Raw genomic sequence first — 19436 nt, 5'->3', positions numbered from 1 at the left:
GACAAACATTCCTATGAAGAAACAAAATAAAAGAGAACGCAAAATCCTAACTACTAAATGATTTACAAGTTTGTATAACTTGTCACTTGTCACTGTCTCCTCTTAACCCCCAGCACTGGGCCCAGGAGAGCTCTCAAGTCTCTTTTTCTGTCCTCACAATCCCGGGGAACCAGCCCCCACCCCCCACCCGCCCTCTTCCATTGGCAATACTCTTCTCTACCAGGCAGAGCAGGATGGAGGAGCAAGCCCTGGCCTAGGAGAGAGCAAACTTGTTCTTGAGTCCTGTTCTTCCACTTACTTAGCTATGTGACCTTGGACTTGTCACTTATTACCTTTCTGTGAAATGGGGAGATATTAGTTCTTAACTTTGCACAGGGCTGTTATGAGGATCTAAGGAGAAAGACAGACACTCAGAGACAGAGAAGAAGAAGGTTAGGGAAGGAGAGAGACAGAGGAGAGAGAGGGAGAGAGAGAGAGAGAGAGAGAGAGAGAGAGAGAGAGAGAGAGAGAGAGAGAGATCCCTTTGCAACATCTCAGCTCGACTCATGTAGCCCTCTCCTTTCCTCGGTCCAGAGCTTTCGGGTGACATAGATACATAATTTCTTCCTCTTTTCTCCTCTCCTTAGACAAGCACAAAAACAGCCGTTTGAGGTTTTCTCAGTTTTCTTTTCTTTTCTTGCCAGTAAGTACAAGGAAACAGATGAAGGGGTAAAAACAGAACAACCATTGGGAAGATACAGAGTTACATGAGATCTCCAAAGTCTAGCAATAACTACGCCTGGTCCTCATTGCACTGGGCTGCTCTGGCGCCTGGTCTTCTGCCTCTTCTCTGACTTCTCTCTCTCTCACCCTCCCGCTCTTTCCTTCTCTCTTTCTCTCTCTCTGTCTCTTTCTCTCTCTCTGTCTCCCTCTGCCTCTCTCTGTCTCTGTCTCTCTCTCTTCTTTCCCTTTCCCTCCCTCTCCCTCTCTCTCCTTCTTTCCCTCTCTCCTCTCTCTCCCTCCCCCTCAACTTTATCTCTTCCCCCTCCCCCTCTCCCTTTCCCTCCTTCCCTCTCTCCTCTGTGTCTCTCTGTTTCTATCTCCCTCCCCATTTCCCCACCCACACTCTGCTCTGTGTCTATCTGTCTGTCTCTGTCTCTCTCTGTGCTTCTGGGAGTCAGTCTATCCCAAATGCTTTTGTATGTCATTAGAACCTCTCTAGACTTGGGGTTCCTAACCGTGTGTGTGTGTGTGTGTGTGTGTGTGTGTGTGTGTGTGTGTGTGTGTGTGTGTGTGTGTGTATGTGCCATGGATCCCTCTGGCTGCCTGATGAAACCTGTCAAGCGCACAAGAATAATGGCTAGTTGCCTGCATTCATCATTGTGGAAAATGCTAAATTTTAGCTAGAGATTAATGAAAATAAAGATGTTTTTTTTCTCCCATCCATGTCCACGAACCCTGCCACAAACCCCAGGTTAAGAATTCCTGCTCCAAACCCCAAATTGGAGAGAAAAATGCTAATGGTGGCTAGATAAATCCCCAGAGGCTCAAGTCAGTCTCATTGTTGCTCAGACATAACTTTGGACTGCCTAGCTTGATCCAGAATTTCGAAATCATAAAATGTCAGAGATGGGAGGGATCTTAGAACAGAGGATGTTAGACTTGGGAGACCCCTTAGAATGGGTTAATATCTAGTGCTGAGGCAGTTAGATGGTGCAATGGAGAGTATGCTGGGCCTGGAGTCAGGAGGACCTGAATTCAAATCCAGCCTTTGGCACTTACTTACTGGCTGTATGACCTTGGTCAAGTCACTTACCCTCTTTCTGCCTCAGTTTCCTTCACTTAGTGGTGAGGATAATAATATCACCTACCTCACAGGGTATTTGTGAGGATCAGGTCAGATACTATTTGTCAGCTGCTTAGTACAGTGCTGGCACAAGTTGTTCCCTTTGTCTCTTCCCTTTTCCTCCCTGCCTTGTCCCCTCCCTCAGAAATCTTAGAATACAGAATGTCAGATTCACAGCTGGAAGAGATCTTACTTAGAACGTAGAATGTCAGAGGTAGAACGGACCTTAGAACAGAGAACATCTGTGCTGGAAGGCATTGAGTGCCATAGGTAAAAGGCACCTCAAAGATCATCTAAGTCCAAGTTGATTCATTTTTTTACAGATGAGGAAACTGAGTCCTGGGTGGAGGAGCATGTTGCTCACTCAGAGTCACGAAGGTAGTACCACAGATGAGACTAGAATTTGGGTCCCTTGGTGCTACCCTTTGGACCACACTGCCTCTTCTTGCTTTATACAGAGCCAAGTCATGCATCGTCACTTTCCCTGCCCCTTCCCTTGGCTTGACAGTAATGGAGAAAGGAGCTTGCCTGGGGTGTGGTAGCCAGGGAGAGGGAAGAAATTACTTTTTAGCTGATATAAATAACTGAGAAATCTATTTTGTATTTGTGTGTACATCACACACACACACACACACACACACACACACACACACACACAGAATAAGCCTGTAGCCCTTCTTAAAGCCCCCTCCCACCATCAGTATCTGGAACAAATCCACTCCTCCTTACCCCATGCCCCCACTCCTTAGACTGTGTTTTCCTTTTTTAGCAAATGTTTTCCCTTCAAGGCTCTAATTTGGGACTCATTTTAATGGTATTTTACTGTCCAGAAACTGTATTTTTTTGGGGAGGGGGAGGATAGTTGTGATTTCGTGCTCCTTTTTGGGGAGTATCCCACACTGTTGGGGATAGCTTGGCCAACTCAACCTCAGAGAGCATTATGGGATCATGGCATTGCAGAGCTGGAAGGAGCTGGCCCTCCTTCCAAGTCAGTCCCTGCTCTGAAATCTAACCCTTTTACAACAGCGTGTGAGCTTAGCTCAACAGAGTGAGAGATCCAGTCTGAGAGTTAGTACATTTTTTAATACTGTACAACACTAGCACACAATAAGCACTGAATAAATGTTTATTGGCTGAATGAGCTTTTATTAACTGTATGATATATGTGCTGTGCAAGTGGTCAGTTATTCTCCCCATTTATCAGATAAAAAAACTGGCTCAGGAAAGTGAAGCAATTTCCCCACGTCACATCTAGCAGTGAAACTGAGTAAAACTCAGGCCTTCTAACTTCAGATCTAGTGTTATTTCCTCTCTTTGTCCACAGCAATTCCACCTGGCTGAATTTACTGTTCCCCAAGGTACCCACTCCCTCATGCTGGGGCAGGGTTGAGGGGTGGGGGTGTCAGGGTAGAATGTCTGACTTCTGTGTAGCTAGTAAAGTTTAATATGTGGAGTCTTCCTCAATGATGAGAGGGAAGAAAGCTGATAGGCCAGGCCTGGCCTAAGAGTGAAAACAGAGAAAGAAAAGCCCAAGAGGTCAATGGGTGTGCTTTGTCCTGGTGTCTGTGTGCCCAAGAGGAAGAGAGTTTCTTTCCAACTCCCCTCACCCTTTTTGCTGGCATATTTTTTCCATGAGGTCACACACTGAGGCAAATTCATAGTTAGTAGCTGACCAGTGCTTGCTGCTTTGGGTAGGCAGGTGGACAGATCCCAGCCTCTGCTATGGGTATGCTCCTGAGGTCTCCTGGTATAACGCTAATGTTATTAAAGATCTTCCTCACCCATTCATGGGCCTGCCTATTAAGGGGAGTTTGATTAGGGGAGATTTGTAGGAAGGCCCACATCTTCTGTTAAAGAGGCACTGGTTCTCAAGGGTCTTGATGTCCTCTGGCTCTGCAAAGTATATAAATATTCTGAGGTGAGCTTTTACTTTGGGGCTTACTCTTTGAAAGTGTTTGACCAGAGGAGACTCTGGGCAGCCACTAAGGAGCCCCACCTTTGAAAACCCAGATGTTGGTGCTTCTCTGTCTGATAACCATGTATGTATTGTTCATGGTCATCTGGGATATATGTATTGCTTACAGTCAGACAATTGGAAGTCCTGTCTCTTGGTTGACCTTTGTTTGTTTGTATTTTCTTTGAAGTTCAGGATGCTGACTTTTTTCCTCTGAACTAAGTGAATGATATATGTGCTTGATTAAGGTGATTATTGATCCCGCAAAAGTAGCCTTTCATTTTAAAAAAGCAGATCAAAGAATCTGTGATAGCAGGCCCTCCTGGATGTGTCAGGGTGCTTGCTTTTACAAGTAGGTAGCCCAGAGGCCCAATCAGCTTTCTGGTGAGGTGGGAGCTGAGGTTTTGAAGTGTTAGTGCTGGCCCTTCCCCCCACCTCTTCTCCTGTATTCCCCTCTCTGCACCTGACATGGAAACCCCATTCTAGACCAAAGTTTCTTAAACAGGGGGTCACCATCCCACGATGGTTTCTGAATGTGCAGTGACCAAAGTTAATTCAAAATCAAACGCATGATGAATCTGAGGTGTTTCTGGCAGCTCTTGCCCATGCTGCATCAGCAACCTCACTGCAGCCTTGGTTCTGAACACAAAGCATGCGCACTTTGCACTATGTGTTCCCTGAAACCAATGAATGCTTTTGAAGCACTTGAAAAGGGGTCATGAGTGGAAAAAGTTTAACAAGCCCCATAAGAGTATGAGGTCCCTATACAGAATCATTGACTGCCAGAGCAGGAAGGAATCTTAGGACTAATCTAGTAAAACCTTGCTCCATTTTATAGATGGGGAGCCTGAGACCCTGAAAGGTCCAGTGATTCACATGAGGTCACAGAGCTTTGTGATTGACAAATTCAGGTCTTCTGACTCCAAGCTGCAGGGTCCTTTCCACAGCTTTCTGCTTATACTCCCTAATAATGATGGCTAATATTCATATAATCACTGCGTGCCAGGCACTGTACTAAGCTCTTTACAGTTATTACCTCATTTCATCCTCACAACAATCCTGGGAGGCAGGTGCTATCATTATTCTCATTTTATAGATGAGGAAACTGGAGGTTAAGTGACTTGCCTGGGGCTACATAGTTAAGAAGTATCAGGTCAGATTTGAACTTTGATCTTCCTGATTTCAGGCCTCTTTCTCTACAGATCTATTCTTCCAGATCTATTAAGTCTCACCTCCTTGGATTAACCTTCCCCCATTTACATCAGTTGGAAGCAATTCCTGTCTTCTCTGAGCTCTTCTAGTAGGGACTTTCTCCACTCCTTAATGGCCAGATGTTTGACAATGTTGTTGTTCAGTCATGTCTTACTCTTCATGACCCCATTTGGGATTTTCTAAGCAAAGAGATTGGAGTGGTTTGCCATTTCCTTCTCCAGCTCATTTGACAGATGGGGAAATTGAGGCAAACAGGGTTAAGTGACTTGTTCAAGGTTAGTAAATTCTGAGACTAGATGTGAACTCAGGTCTTCCAGACTCCAGGTCACTGTGTTACCTCTGCCACCATCTTATCTGTAGAATGTAAAACTCATTGAATCCTACTTCCTCATCTTTAAAATGGGCCAGTTGGATTGGATGGGCTCTAAGGACCTTTGGGATGAAAGGAGTTAAGAGACTTGACCAAGGTGATGTAGATAGTAAGCAGCAGAGAGAGGATTCCAAACAAGTCCTTTGACTTTAAATCAAACACTCTTTCTGTCTCAGAGGCAACATAAGTCCTTAGAGTTAGGTGGTCTTAGGTTCAAATCCTCCTTCTGATGCTTCAGAACTGTGTCATCTTTGGCAAGTCAGTCCTGCTCTAGAAGGGGAGGATAATAATAGCACCCACCTCCCAGGGTTACTGGGAGGATCAAGTGCAATATAAGGTATAGAAAGCATTTTATAAACCTTAGACCTCAAGGTACTATATAAATATTAACTCATATATAAATATTATTGTTATTAATTATCTTTTCTCCTCAATTAGAATGTAAGTTGCTTAAAGACAAGGATCACATTTTATACTTCTCTGGACAGTGCTTGGTATGGCTTGTTCAATCCTCATTGCTGCCACGAAGGAGGTAAACTAGGTAAATTCTAACACCCCTTCCAATCCTAAATCTTGTGGCTCCGTGATCTTAGATTTGAAATAGAACATTCTGACCATCTCTTCAACCCCATTCCTAATGAGTCAGTCTACCTTGCAAACTACTCATCCTTGCTTGTATACCTCCAATGACAGGGAGTTCACTACTTCCCCGAGGCAGCCATTCTGCTTTTGGACACTCATGATGTGATCAAATTTTTCCATACTATGAGGTATAGTGGAAAGAAGCTTTGACTCTAGAATCAGTAAATCGAAAGTCAAATTTGTCTCTGCTCCTTATGAACTATAGGGCCATAGACCAAGAATTCCCTTTCTCTGGGTCCCAGATTCCTCATCTGTAAAATGAAGGTGTTGGACTGAGGTCTTTTCCACCTCTAAACTCTGTGATCTTCTAATGTAACCCTCACTCTCAGCACTGTAATTTAAATTCAGTAAGCACTTGATTGATTATTTTGGTAGACACTGTGGTACATGGGAAAGACTGTTGAGGCCAGGGACCTGAGTTTGAATCCTTGGCCAAGCCCCAGCATGAACTCTCTGGGCGTCAGTTTCTTCATCTGTAAAATGAGACGGTTGGACAGAATGATCTTTAGTTCCCTCTAGCTCTGAGCAATCCTGTAACCTCAGGATGTTCCCATAGAAGGAGTGTTGGCCACTGCTGGCTTAATGGGTTCTAGATTCCCTTTTTCATCATAAACAAGCAGTAGGGAGTACAGACAGTATCCCCCAGCGTCACCATTACCTTGAGGGAAGGGTTAACCCCTGTAAATAGGGAAGTGACCCTTGCTGAGCCATTGACTTTCCAAAGCCCGTGTGTATTTTAATGGGATTTTACTGTATAATGATAGGATTTTACTGTAGAAAAATTGGAGGTGGGAGGTTTGACTGTGTAATTTGCCTCATTAATGACTGTGTTTGTATACTCTGCTCCTCTGCTTTGGACTCTGGCTGGGGCAGGGTTCGCAAGGCCATATAGTTTGGGTTGGACCTCCATCTATAGAGCTAGAGGGAATGGGGCCTTCATCCCTGGGCCCATCACCTGCAAGCACAGAGTGATCAAGGGCCACCCTTGGTACCAGTTGGAGCCAGGGAGACCAGATGGGTGTTTGGGATGGCCACTTTCTAGTGAAAAGGGAACAAGTCCTGTTATTCAATACCTTGTCCCAGCCCAGCTAGAGGGAGCAAGGGGGATGTCCCTGGTAGGACCTGCCAACTGTTCTTCTCTCATGCCAGAGAAGGAGGCCCCAGAGACATGTTGGCAGCCTCCACTCTAGTACAAGTTGAAGTTGGCGTACAGAAAGTCTTCCCCCACCATTCTGGAGCCTCCCAAGCACTTCCCACACCCTTTCCTTTGCCCCTATTCCCTCTAGCTCCCTTAATCTCCAATTTCCTGGCTCTTGGCAGTCAGTAGAATCTCCAGATTCTTTCTCCTCTGCTCAGCTGCTGGGCTGGTAGTGGAACTAGATGTCCATCCTTCTGATTGTGGGTTCCAGCCCCTCCTGAGCTCCCCCTGACAAATATCCAACCTCAGATCTTTCTCCACCCTGCCCCACATTCAGACCCAAAAACAACATACCTCTCCCTTTCCATTGGGAATGAGATAACAAAGTAAGGCTGGATAAAGGTTGGACAAGTTGGAAAGAGGGGTTTCTGGGAAGATTTCCAGTTGTACCAGAGAGGGGATTTCAAACAACCTTTCATGAACCTGGTTGAACTTGAGTCCTGGAGGTCAGCTCAGGACCCTGCTGCCAGAGATTGCTGGGGAGGGGGCTGATTTGACAGATGTCCTTTGGTTCCCCATCTGGCCAATCCATACTCAGTCTCAGGGATATTAGAGCTAAAAGAGACCTTAGACCATCAAATTTAACCTGCTTTCTCTCATGGATAAGGCATCTGAACCCCAAAGTCCCCAGAAAGTGAGTCTTTAGTTCATATCCTAGTCCATAATAATCCAGGTCTTTATGGAGGGTGCAGCCCTGGACTATTGTAGATAGTTTCCAGTTGCTCAAAACCAGCACAAACTACCAGAATAACAGGTGGCAACTTCAGTTGGTTAAAATATTTTGCAGTTGGGCTCAAAAAGTCAGTTTCCCAAGTATAAGGTCTATGTGGGTAGAGAGTAGTTCATCTGAAAATGATCTGGGGGGTCTCAGTGGACTGCAAGCAACTCACCACGAGTCATTTATGAAAGAGAACCAATGCAATCTTCAGCTTCATTAAGGGAAGCATGGTGTTGGAATTAGAGAGGCCTTCATTCCCAGGCTCTCTGTCATGGTCAGACCTTACCACGGAGATTCTGTGCTCAGTTCCAGGTGCCACATTTTAGAAAGAATATCGTGGAGATCATTTGAGGGCAGGTACACTGACTGATGAAGGGCAGCCTGTAGGACAGTGGTGAGAGCACCAGACCTGGAGTTAGGGAGACCCGAGTTCAAATCCAGCCTCAGACATTTATGAGCCATGCGACCCTGGGCAAGTAATTTAACCTCAGTTTGCCTTGATTTCCTCACCTGTAGAATGGGGATAATAACAGCTCCTACCTCCCAGGTTTGTTGGGAAGATCAAATGACATATTTGTGAAGCACTTTGCACAGTACCTGGCCCGTAGTTGGCACTATATAAACCCTTATTCCCTTGCCCCCCTGCCTCCCCCGCAAAGGGCTTTGAGATCTTGTCTTATGAGAACTAGTTGAAGGAACTAGTATTTAACTTACATAAGAGGAGATGTAGTGGTGAGGTGGGACTTGGAAGCTGCCTTCAGGCATTTACTACCATGTATAACCTGGTTTGAAGTTATTCTGCTTGGCCCTAGAAGGTAGACTATGTATGGAAGCTGCAGAGACAAATGCAAGCTTTTTGTGTAAGGAAAACATACCCAACAATTAGCACTCTCTCCATATGGAATGAGTTGTTCTGGGAGATAATGAGTTCTGACTCACTGGAAGTTTTCATGCAAAGGCTTGACATGGACTGAGTAGGTTGTAGGGGAGAATTCTGTGCAGGTATGGGCTGGACCAGGAGTCTCTGAGGGCCTGTCCAACCCTGAGGGTCTGTGTTTCTCTGAAGTGTCTGTTGAATTCCGACTGAGTGAGAGGCAGTGTGGTGTAGTGATTAGAGCGCGGGATTGGCATCAGAGCACTTGCCTTGATACTATCTGTATGACTTTGGGCAAGGTACTTACTTCCCCTCTCAGACCTCAGTTTTCTCACCTATAAAATGAAGGAACTGAGCTAGAAGATGTCTAAGATTCTTTCTAGTTCTGGATTCTGTGAATCTAACGATCAAATGCCTGGTGCCACTTGGATAAGTGCGTTGGGGAACACAGCCCTGCCCTCAGGCAGCTTCTGGTCAGGTGGAGGAGACAAGACATAAAGACCTGAAGTTATTTGAAGGGAAGATCTAATCAGATGCTGTAAAGCAACGTCCAGACATTAAATCCTAACAGAGATTCAGAAGAAGGGGAGGTCATGTGGACTGTACTAGTTAAGAAAGACTTCCTCAAGGAGCCTTGGTTTGAGCTAAGCTTGGGAGGGTTCAAATAGAGAGTAGTTCAAGGGTTTAAGCTGTTGTAAGGCAGTTAGGTGGTACAGTAGGGTAGAGAGCTAAGCCTGTAGTCAGGAAGACTTGAGTTCAAATCCAGCCTCAATGTGTCCTTCAATGAGCCACTTTACCCTGTTTGCCTCAGTTTCCTCATCTGTAGAAATGAGCTGGAGAAGGAAGTAGCAGTATCTTTGCCAAGGAACTGTAAATGGGGTCACAAAGAATTGACATGGCTGAAATGACTAAACAACAAAAGTTCAAGAGGGTTAACCAGGGGTCCACAGACTCCTTGGATAGATTTCAGGGAATCTGTAAACTTGTATGAGAAAAATGACAATTTTGCTTTGTAATCCTATACATTTTATCTTATGTATTTAAAAACCATTCTGAGAAGAGGTCCACAGCCTTCTCGAGATCGCCAAAGGGCCCCCAGAGTAGGTACAAGGACATTCCAGGCAAGACCAAAGAAAGGGGAGATGCAGCATAGCAGCACCAACGTGTCAATGTAGGGTTTGGAACTGGAAGAGGCCTTAGAGTTCCCATTTCCATATTTTACAGATGAGGAAACTGAGGCCCAAAGAGGAATGATTTGTCCATGGTCACAGAGAGGAGGAATAGCAGAACTTGGATTGAATGATGTTTTCTGACTCCAGATCTTTCTTTTATACCAGATACTGGAGGCATCTCTACTCTTGTAGGCTTGCTGGATGAGAGAGTAACTTTCAGAGAGTAGGTTGGAATTGATGGGGTGAGGCCTCATAACATAGAGCCTGACAGAACTTTAGATTTAATGTGATGAGTAATAGGGATGGGCTGACTTTTGGGCTAACAGATCTTGAATAAAGAAAGTGAGGGACGTCATGAAATCAGTGGTTTTTGAAGGCTTGTCATAAGATTTAGAAGAATTGAAAAGACCTTACAGAGCATCAAGTCCATTTTACAGATGAGAAAACTGAGGCCAAGGGAGAAGTGACTTTCTCAGAGCTACAAAGGTTGGACCCTTGATTCAAGCCCAAGTTGAGTTCTCTCTTCACTATACCATGTTATCATAGGTAGGTGAAGACAGGCAGAAGATGTGGTGAAGGCAAATTACAAACAAAAATGGTATGTAACAAGCAGTGAAGAGGTAGGTCAACACAGACTGGGAAAAGAAACCAAGAACATAGTGATCATTTACTCAAGAGAGGAAAAGGAGGGTTAGGTCTTGGTGCCCCCAACTTCGCGTCTAGAGTTGGTATGCTCAAGGCAGCCTAGTGAGCTCAGGGCAAAACTAGATGTCATGCCCATTGACTGTGGGTCACATTTCCCCCAGGCTCAGGGGTCTCTGAGGTCACCCTCAAGGGCTCCTTGCAATGGGGTTGGAGTTGTCCCACAGTGGGAGCAGAGAAGTCCCAGAAAAGTTTCTTTGCTGCTCCTCATAGCCTGTTGTTTCTGAAAAATAGGCTGGCAGGGTCTTTTAATTAATCTCTTCCCTCTTCATCATCCCGTTAACACCCCTTTTCCTAGCTTCCTGCTTTCCTGTATCCCACTTTACCTCTCCTCCCCCACCCAAACACTCATTTCAGATTCTGCCCAAATATACTCAGGCAGCTGGTATGAGGCAGAGAAAACTGGTCAGCCTGGGAAAGGAGGAGTTCAAGGATCTAGGGGCCTTCCCTGTTGGAGACCCCATAAGGAGTTTAACTACATTATCCAAGGACCACCTTCTTGACCTAGCCTGTCCAAAAACAGTTTGTCTTTCATGGTAGAGTAAAGGTTTGGCATGTGCTTGTATCCATTCTGGATGCTGGGGCCAAGTGAACAGACTGAAGGGAAGGTGTGTAGGGGAAAGGCTGGTATCCAGAGACCTCCAAACATGGCGGTATTTTTAAAAAGTTATTATTGACCACCAGAAAGCAGAAATGTTCAACGCACAAGCAAGAATTTTTACAAGATTATTGTATCTGAAATGGTACATTCTGTTTCTGTATAACTTCTTTTGGAGTTCTCTCTTCTCTCTGCATTGCTGTGTCTTCCTTTCTCATCCTATCTGCCCTATCTGATGGTGCAGCAATATTCCATCATACTTATATACCAACTTTTCTTTTTTTCTTTTCTTTTGGAGGCAATTGAGGTTAAATGACTTGCCCAGGGTCACACGTACTAAGTGTTTGAGGCTGGATTTGAACTCAGGTCCTCCTGACTTTACCACCTAGCTGCCCCTCCAATGTTAATTTTTCAAAACTATTCCCCAATCACTGGACACATGGGTTGTTTCCAGTTTGTTGGTATTACGAATAATGCTGCCCGAATATTTTTATGCACATCGGTCACCTGACTACTTAGTGGTAAAAGTGGACTCCTAGTCCAAGACCTTGCTCCCACACTTGCCCTTAACAATTTAGTCTCTGACCCTCTTTATTTCTTTTACCTCTGGGGTAGCCAGAGTGGAGAGGTGTCCACAGACTATCATAGAAGGCCTGTCTGTGGGCTGACCCATTTTAAACTCAAATGGTTATTTCCAGGGCAGTTAACTCTCGTTAGAGATTCTATGGATGCTGGCACTGTGGTTCAGAGGGAGGGGCAGGCAGACCTGGGCAGCCTGGAGAAAGCAGAACTGGAGAAATCTTTTTGCTGTAAATGCATTTCTGTCTCCCTCGTGGGTCAAATTGGATTGATTTTTTAAAATGCATAATTATTGAAAATCTCATTTTCTGGAAGATCACTTTTTTAAAAAGAATTGAACATTTCTTTACATTTGGGAGGGGGAGAGCTGTGGGGAGGGTCTTCTGGGGATTTTAAGGGAATGGGTCTGGGAGAGAAGGGGAGAACTTGGAGGGCAAGGCTTCCCAAAACCCTGGAGAATAGAAAAAGAATGCTCAAATTTTAGAGATGAACTAGACTTCCACAGCCAGGTAATGCTAATTAGCATTAACTGCTAAAACCATTTCCTTTCACTTTCAGATTACCTTTATCCCCTCTGTCTGGATCTTATGTATATGTATCAGATCTATGTATGTATCGGAATGTGAGTCCTGGAGTATGCCCGGTGGGGTTGGGTGGTTCTTTGTTTGTTTTTTGCCTTTTTTTGTTTCCTCTGCACTTAGCTTGGCGCCTGGCACATGGTCAATGCTTAATAAATAAATACCATTTGGTATTCCATACACTGCCATCTCCTGGGATGCACATCTGAGTGAGAAGACAATTCTCAAGGTGAAGTCCAAGGTTCATGCCCTCCCAGAAACCCTCCTAGATCCAACCAATAGCACTACCCACCTGTGAGAGCAGCTGCCTGCCTGACCTTGGGTCAATCTAATCCAGGATTTGTTCCTTGACATTTGATTTCAGTCAAAGGGCCTCTCTTGAGGATTTAGAAAACCACATGTGGCCTCGAGGCCGAAGGTTCCCCTGGTCAGACTTAATCTCTGAGCCAAGGCTTCCCCAGTAAAATGCAGATAATAATGCTTATCCTTAGCTACCTCCCAGAATTCTTCTCCGGAAGCTCTCCTCCTTTAAAATGTAAATGAGAGCTGTAGCTATAACTTTCCTGACTCAGGCTTTTTTGTGGCCTCCTACCTGATAGCTTTGGAGAAGGTGTTCGAGAGGAAAGTGAATTCTTCCCCCAATTTTAACTCTTTCCACTGCCTCCAGATTTCCTAAATTTCTGATTGGAGAGGGAGATCCGGAAAGCCTCAGCTGTTCACACTTTGAATTTAGGGGTGGGAAGAGGGAGAAAAATCCAAGGAAGAGGAAGTGACCTTAATTGCCTTGCATTCTTTGCCTTCTCTTAAGTGGCTTCTAGTGAGCCCCTCTAGTTTCAGGGGAGTGGAATGTGTGCAGTCTGTTGGCAAAGATAGCCACCAAAATGCTGACATGTCAAGGCTAATCAAAAGCTAATAGGCTTGTCGGGCTACTGGTCTACAAGTCCATATGGATGGTGTCTGACATTCATCATTGTTCTACGAACCAGAGGTGTCAAACTCATATATAGTTCACTTAACTGTAAATAAGGATCATATTGATTTAGAAAACAACATATTAACATCGTCTATGTTTTATTGAATGTCTATATTGTTAAATATTTCCTAATTACACTTTAATCTGGTTGGAGGAGGGAGTGTTGTGTGCTGTGTGTTTGACACCTCTGGTCTAGAAGATGTATGATGTTTTAAAAAATTCTATTTTATTTTGTTTTCAAGTTTGCATTCTCTTCTCCCTACTTTCCTCCTTCTTGAGAAATCAGGAAAAACAAAAACATTACAAACATGTGTAGTCAAGAAAAAAAATCCCCCATTAGCCATGTCCAAATTGTGTGTGTGTGTGCGCCCACGCATATGTGAGCTTATACCTATGCCTCGCTCTCTATCAAGAGGTAGCACGCTTCATCATGAGTCTTCTGAAATTGTGCTGGGTCATTTTGCTGATCAGAAATTTTAAGTCTTTCAGAATTCCAGTTCTTATTCTATGATACAGATGGAACAAATAAGAAAGCTTTGTTTGCTCTATATAAAAAATGTTGATTAAAGTTACTAGCAGAACTGGCAGCAGAAATGTTTCCATATTTGTATAACTTTCCATATAATGAATTATGTCCAAGAAAAATATAAAAACCATGTGATTATGTAGACAGATGGGTAGTATGACCTCAGCAGAACAGATCACCACTTCCCAGAGTAGTGGATAAAGTGCTGACCTTGGTATCATGTATCCCTGGGTTTAAAACCTGCCTTACGTACTTACTAGCTGTGTGACTCTGGGTAAGTCACTTCACTTCTAACATTCTCTGTTTCCTATCTGTAAAATGAGGATAATAATAACATCTCCCTCACAGAGTTGTTGTGAGAATCCAATGATAAAATATTTGTAAATAAATGTTAGCTATTCTGATATTGATTAGCTATTATATTAGGCAGGTAGGTGGCACAGCAGATAGAATGCTAGATTTGGAGTCAGGATGACTTGAGTTCAAATCCCACCTTAGACTTCCTAGTTATGTGATCTTACCCCTTCATCTCTGTCTGCCTCAGTTTCCTCATCTGTAAAATAGGTATCCTAATAGCACCTAACTCCTTTCAGAGTTGTTGTGAGGATAAAATGAGATAATATTTTTGAAGCAGAGTTTGTAAACCTTAAAGTAGGATATATGAATGCTAACTATAATAACTTAGTGTGATTAAAAAATGTAATTCAAATCAAAAGCTAAAATCATATAAGGCTTTCTCTCTAAGAATGCGTGTTTCCCCTACTTGTGGTACAATATAAATTCCTTAAGGGAAGAGAAGATCCCTCATTTACTTTTCTATTCTAGGTGGTGCAGTGGATAGAGCACCAGTGTAGGATTCAGGAGGACCTGAGTTCAAATCTCACCTCAGACACTTGACACTCACTAGCTGTCTTACCTTGGGCAAGTCACTTAACCCCAGCTGCCTCATCCTGGGTCATCTCCAGTCATCCTGATGAATATCTGGTCACTGAATTCAGATGGTTCTGGAGGAGAAGTGAGGCTGGTGACCTGCACAGCCCTCCCTCAGTCAAAACAAAGTCAAGTGCAAGTCATGTCATCATTTCTCTGATGGCATGGTCTTCTTCGCCAACGAAGGATGAACACACATTCCCAAGATTGAGGATATAATACCTTGAGCAGCATAGGCAGTTAATGTTGAATAAAATGAATAATTCAACAATTACTTTATTTTCCGTTTTGCATTCTCTCTCTCTTACCTCTCTCTCCCACTCTCCTTCTTTGAGAAAAACTTGACCACCACAAACACATCTAGCAAATACGTCAAGCAAAACAAATTCCCCGATTGGCTTTGTCCAAACTGTATATGTTGTCAAATAATAAAACAAGGTTTAACACTTTTTACATCAGTATTATAGAATAAGAGTTGGACCTTTGAAAGGCTGGAGATCAACACAGTGACCCATCCCCAAAGCACATCTGTCCAAGTTCACCATCACTTATTCAGGGTGGTTTTAGAAATGTAAATTCAAACAATTTTTAAAAAGCAAAGACAATGAAGGGAGAATATGTTTCTTTTGCAGAGAAGTTTGGGTTTTTTTTTAAAGCTTTTCTTGCCCTGGCCCTACTCTCTTCTCTCCTGGAGGGGAGGGAGGCTGCACAGGGCCAGGCCAGACCCCTGACCCGTTCCTCCTCAGTGCCCAGACCTAATCTACGTTGTCTCTTTCCTTCCTCAGCCTGCCTGTTCCGGATCAATGGTCTATCATTCATTTATCTACTTTTCCTGCTGCTCTTGCCCTGGTTCCTGGGGCCCACCAAACACAGTATCAGAGGTAAGGAAAGAGCTGAGTCTCCATTTGGTTTGTCTGGGAAGCAACTGGTCAGGAATGGGGGAGGGGGGGCATGTTTGGCATTCCTTAACCCCAAGTGTCTGGGGCCCAGGGTCCCCCCAGAATGGCACATCCTCTCCTCTAGTTCAGAAGTTTGGCAGGACCAATAAGCCACAGACTCCATGAACTCTGCTCACAGGGACAAAAGAAAAGGCAGCAGTTTATTCCTGTTGATCATTTTCCTCTCATGAAATAATCATCTTGGGGGTCCAGGAGAAATTGAGAAGGGAGAGCCCATTTTTAACTGAAAGAATCAAGGAAGGCTTCTCGGAGGAGGTGATGCCTGAGATGAATCTTAAAGGGAGATAAATATTCTGAGTAGAGCTGAGGAGTGAGGGAGCACCACCCTTCAGGAAGGGGTCATGGCCTGCAAGTAAAGCCCAGGACAGAGGTTTTATGCTGAAGCTACTGGCCAAGGCTGCCCTAGGCCTGTTGGCTCCCTGGCCAATGGGGGAGGGTAAGTGATGATTCCCTTCCCCTCCTTTCTGGGCCTTCAGAACATTCCAGGGACATTTAGAACATGGTTCCTGCCCTCCAGCTAGGGAAACAACATGGGACAGTCTGTGGTAGTTGCCAAATGAGGTTCCTGGCCCAAATTCATCATCCGTGATGCTAATGGACTAAATCAGTGGGTCTCCTGTTCAACTGCATGGAACGAAAACATTTTGTCAGGGACTCATATGACTGATGGGGAAGGAACGTGCATTGAGATGAAGGTCAATAGCTGGGCATCTCCAGTGGGCTGTGTATAAAACAGATTAAGAACCAGAAGGACTGAGCAAGTTGGAGGATTAAGTTGGAGACACATGGTCGAGGGTGAGAAGGCATGGCTTCGTTTTCATGTGGATTGGGTTAAAGCACTAAACTTCGAGTCAGGAAGATCTGAATTTAAATCTAGCCTCAGACAACTTATTGTGTGACAGTAGGCAAGTCAACTTAACTTCTGTCTGCCTCAGTTACTTCAGTTGCAAAACAAGAAAAATAATAGCACCTCCCTCCCACAATATGAGCATCAAATACTTGTAAGTGTCTGGCACCAAATACTCAATTGAGAAATGCTTGCTTCCATCATTCCTTCCCCTTTACCCCACTCCACTAATGAAATCACTGACCTCTACAAGTACTGAGGGATATGAACAAGAATTTCTGTGAGTTTAAAGGAGGAAGAAAACCAGAGATAGATGGGGGAGTCAGTGGTCAGACCACATCTGGTCCATTTTAGAGGATGTTGATAAGAAGGACATCTGGTCGTGGGTGACCAAAATTGAGATAAGGCCCCTTGGGGACTGGGAGAAGCATCTGTAGCTGTACAATAACATGAAGAAAAGGCGGACAGTGGGTGGCCTAGAGCTCTTCGAGTATTCAGGAGGCTGTCACATAGATGAGTCTTTTTATTGAACTTGGCCCCCGAGAGCACAGTGGGAGTGATGAGTGGATGAGGCTGGATGGGAAAGGGAGGCAGCTGGGCACAGGGGAAAGAAGGGACTAGATGCAGAATCAGAGAAGTTGGCTTCCAATCCTGACCCTCTCAATTCTCTGTTTCCTAATCTCTGAAACAAGAGAGTTGGATCCCATGGCCTTGGAGGTGCCTTCTGATTCCAAATTCATGTACTAATAAGAGTAATTACAACTCACATGGATTATACCGACTCAAGACATACCATAGCCCCAGGCAAGTATTAGCATCCTCAGCAACTCACCTGTGCTTTCAAAGTCTGTAAGGATCAGAGCTGAAACTGGAACCCAGGTCTCTCATGCTCTCCCCATCCCACCACAGCTACCTCTCAGAAATGGGACTTGAAACTGAATTTGGAAAGGCAGTGAAGCCAGAGGATGACCTGAAAGTTGCCAAGTATGGGGAGAGGATGGCGAACAGACCTATCTCTAGATAGAGGGCTGTGATCCTGGTTCCCCCCCACACCCCTCAAAGCTGGGGCAGCTAGGGGGCTTTAGCCACCTTAGTTAGAGTAGGCCCACCTCATTCTCCTCCCCACCTCCAGCTGTGCAGGGAGAGCTGGCATTGCCCACAGGCAGGCCTGCAGCTGGTCTAAGCTGGGTGATTTTGCTCTTTGCTCCTTAGGAGCAATTCTCTCTTTTCCCAGCCTCCTCTCCAAGCAGTATGATCACCCTGAAATCTGATTAGCTCCTCAAGGTTGTCTCTGTCTGTAACTTAGAGATCCCCAACTGGGAGGACTACTTACAGGCCCCTCTGCTAAAAGCTCTTTATTTTGTAAATATTTCATGCCCTTTGGTGCAATTTGCAACACTTTTCTCTCTAATAGGCCAAAAGAAAAAAAATCCAGCCAAAAAAACCCAACTCACAACAGATTTCTAGTTAAGAGCCAAGAGGGGAGGGTGAGAGAGTCCCACTGATGAGTGGGAGGGAAGAGAAGTGAGGAAGGAGGGGCAGTGTGGGGAGGGAGCCAGGAAGGGAGAGCTCAGGATGGGGGAACTGCTGGCAGGACTCCCCCTATCCTCACCCCACAACTCCTCAGCAGAAGCTCCACTGGGGCCACTACCCACTGCCGGCTTTTTCCAGCCCAGAGGGGAAAATGTGAGCCCTGGTGGTACCCGTATTCCTGGTCCAGCAGCAAGCAGGTTTATGAGTTCCACAGCTGCTGGGGGCTCAAGAAGCAGAGTCTGGTGGAAGATCTGACACAGGCTGGTTAATGTTCTCATGGAGTGCTGGCCCCTGGCTCACCTTCTCCCTGTTCCTTGCCTCTCCCCACCTTCCTCACAGAGGAAACTTCTGAGCAGGCCTCTGTTTGTGGGAAGATGGAAACCAGCCTCCCCCCTGGCACAAGGGAGGAAAGCAGGGGGCTAGATTCACTAGACTGGAATGTGTTCTGACCTGTGGACCACAACAGGAGGCCGGGGAGGTCAGCCCAGGCTTTGCTGAGGAGGAATAGGAAGGGCAGTCCACTGATTTGAAGAAGACTCAAGCTTTTCCTCAGAAAAGTTCCAATCACTGGCCCTCTACTAGCCCATCGAATTCCCTTATAACCTTACCCCCCCAACCCCTACACCACCCAGTGCATTTAGAGCCAGAGGTCAAAATGCAGGGAGCAACGGGTAGCAGCCAAGCTAGACATAGGATGCGGGTGCCCACCAGGTCCCTGGTGATGAGTGTGATGGCACCCCTAGAGTCAGGGATGGGCCTGTATGTGTGTGGCTCTGCTGGGCCTTGTCACCTCCTGGGGAGTGGACTGGATCCTCAACCCTTCCTCTCCAGTCTGTGAGGCCAGGGCTGGCCCTGCATCTCTCATCATGGCAATGGCCCTTCTCCCTGGAGCATTTGAGGGCACTGTAATCCCTGATTGCCTCTTATTAAATAATCGCTAGAGCATTACCCTTGGAGTTGGGACGGCTGAGGTTCCGATCCCACTTGAGGCCATTGCCGTGTAACCTTGGCCAAGCCACTAAACTTCCCATTTCTCCAGTTTCCTAGCTATAAGATGAAGGGAGAAAGGAGGCACTTGAGGGACTCAAAGGTCCTTTGCAATCTAAATCTATATTCCTATGATGCTCTGGTCTTTCAATATCAGGATGTAGGCAGGGTCTTTGAATACAGAATGTCAGGACTGAAAGGGACTTTGGACCATATGTAGCAATCTTCTCCCATAGTAAGACACCTGAAACAATACCTG

The 19436-nt window shown here is 45.1% G+C and overlaps 1 protein-coding gene across 2 annotated transcripts in view; it reads left to right on the top strand.

Moving 5' to 3' along the window:
* Nucleotides 1-19436, top strand: part of PIEZO1 (piezo type mechanosensitive ion channel component 1 (Er blood group)) — a 173136-nt gene that overhangs the window by 61982 nt on the left and 91718 nt on the right. For both annotated transcript variants that reach the window (XM_072636328.1, XM_072636327.1), the window contains exon 2: nt 15637-15732. In XM_072636328.1, the coding sequence (XP_072492429.1) occupies nt 15637-15732 (96 nt within the window). The remainder of the gene's footprint in view (nt 1-15636; nt 15733-19436) is intronic.

Source organism: Notamacropus eugenii, chromosome 1, assembly GCF_028372415.1.
Source record: "Notamacropus eugenii isolate mMacEug1 chromosome 1, mMacEug1.pri_v2, whole genome shotgun sequence".
NCBI classification, from domain to species: Eukaryota; Metazoa; Chordata; class Mammalia; order Diprotodontia; family Macropodidae; genus Notamacropus; species Notamacropus eugenii.
Note: the sequence above shows the minus strand (reverse complement) of the source record. Positions and strands in the feature narration are given on the sequence as shown.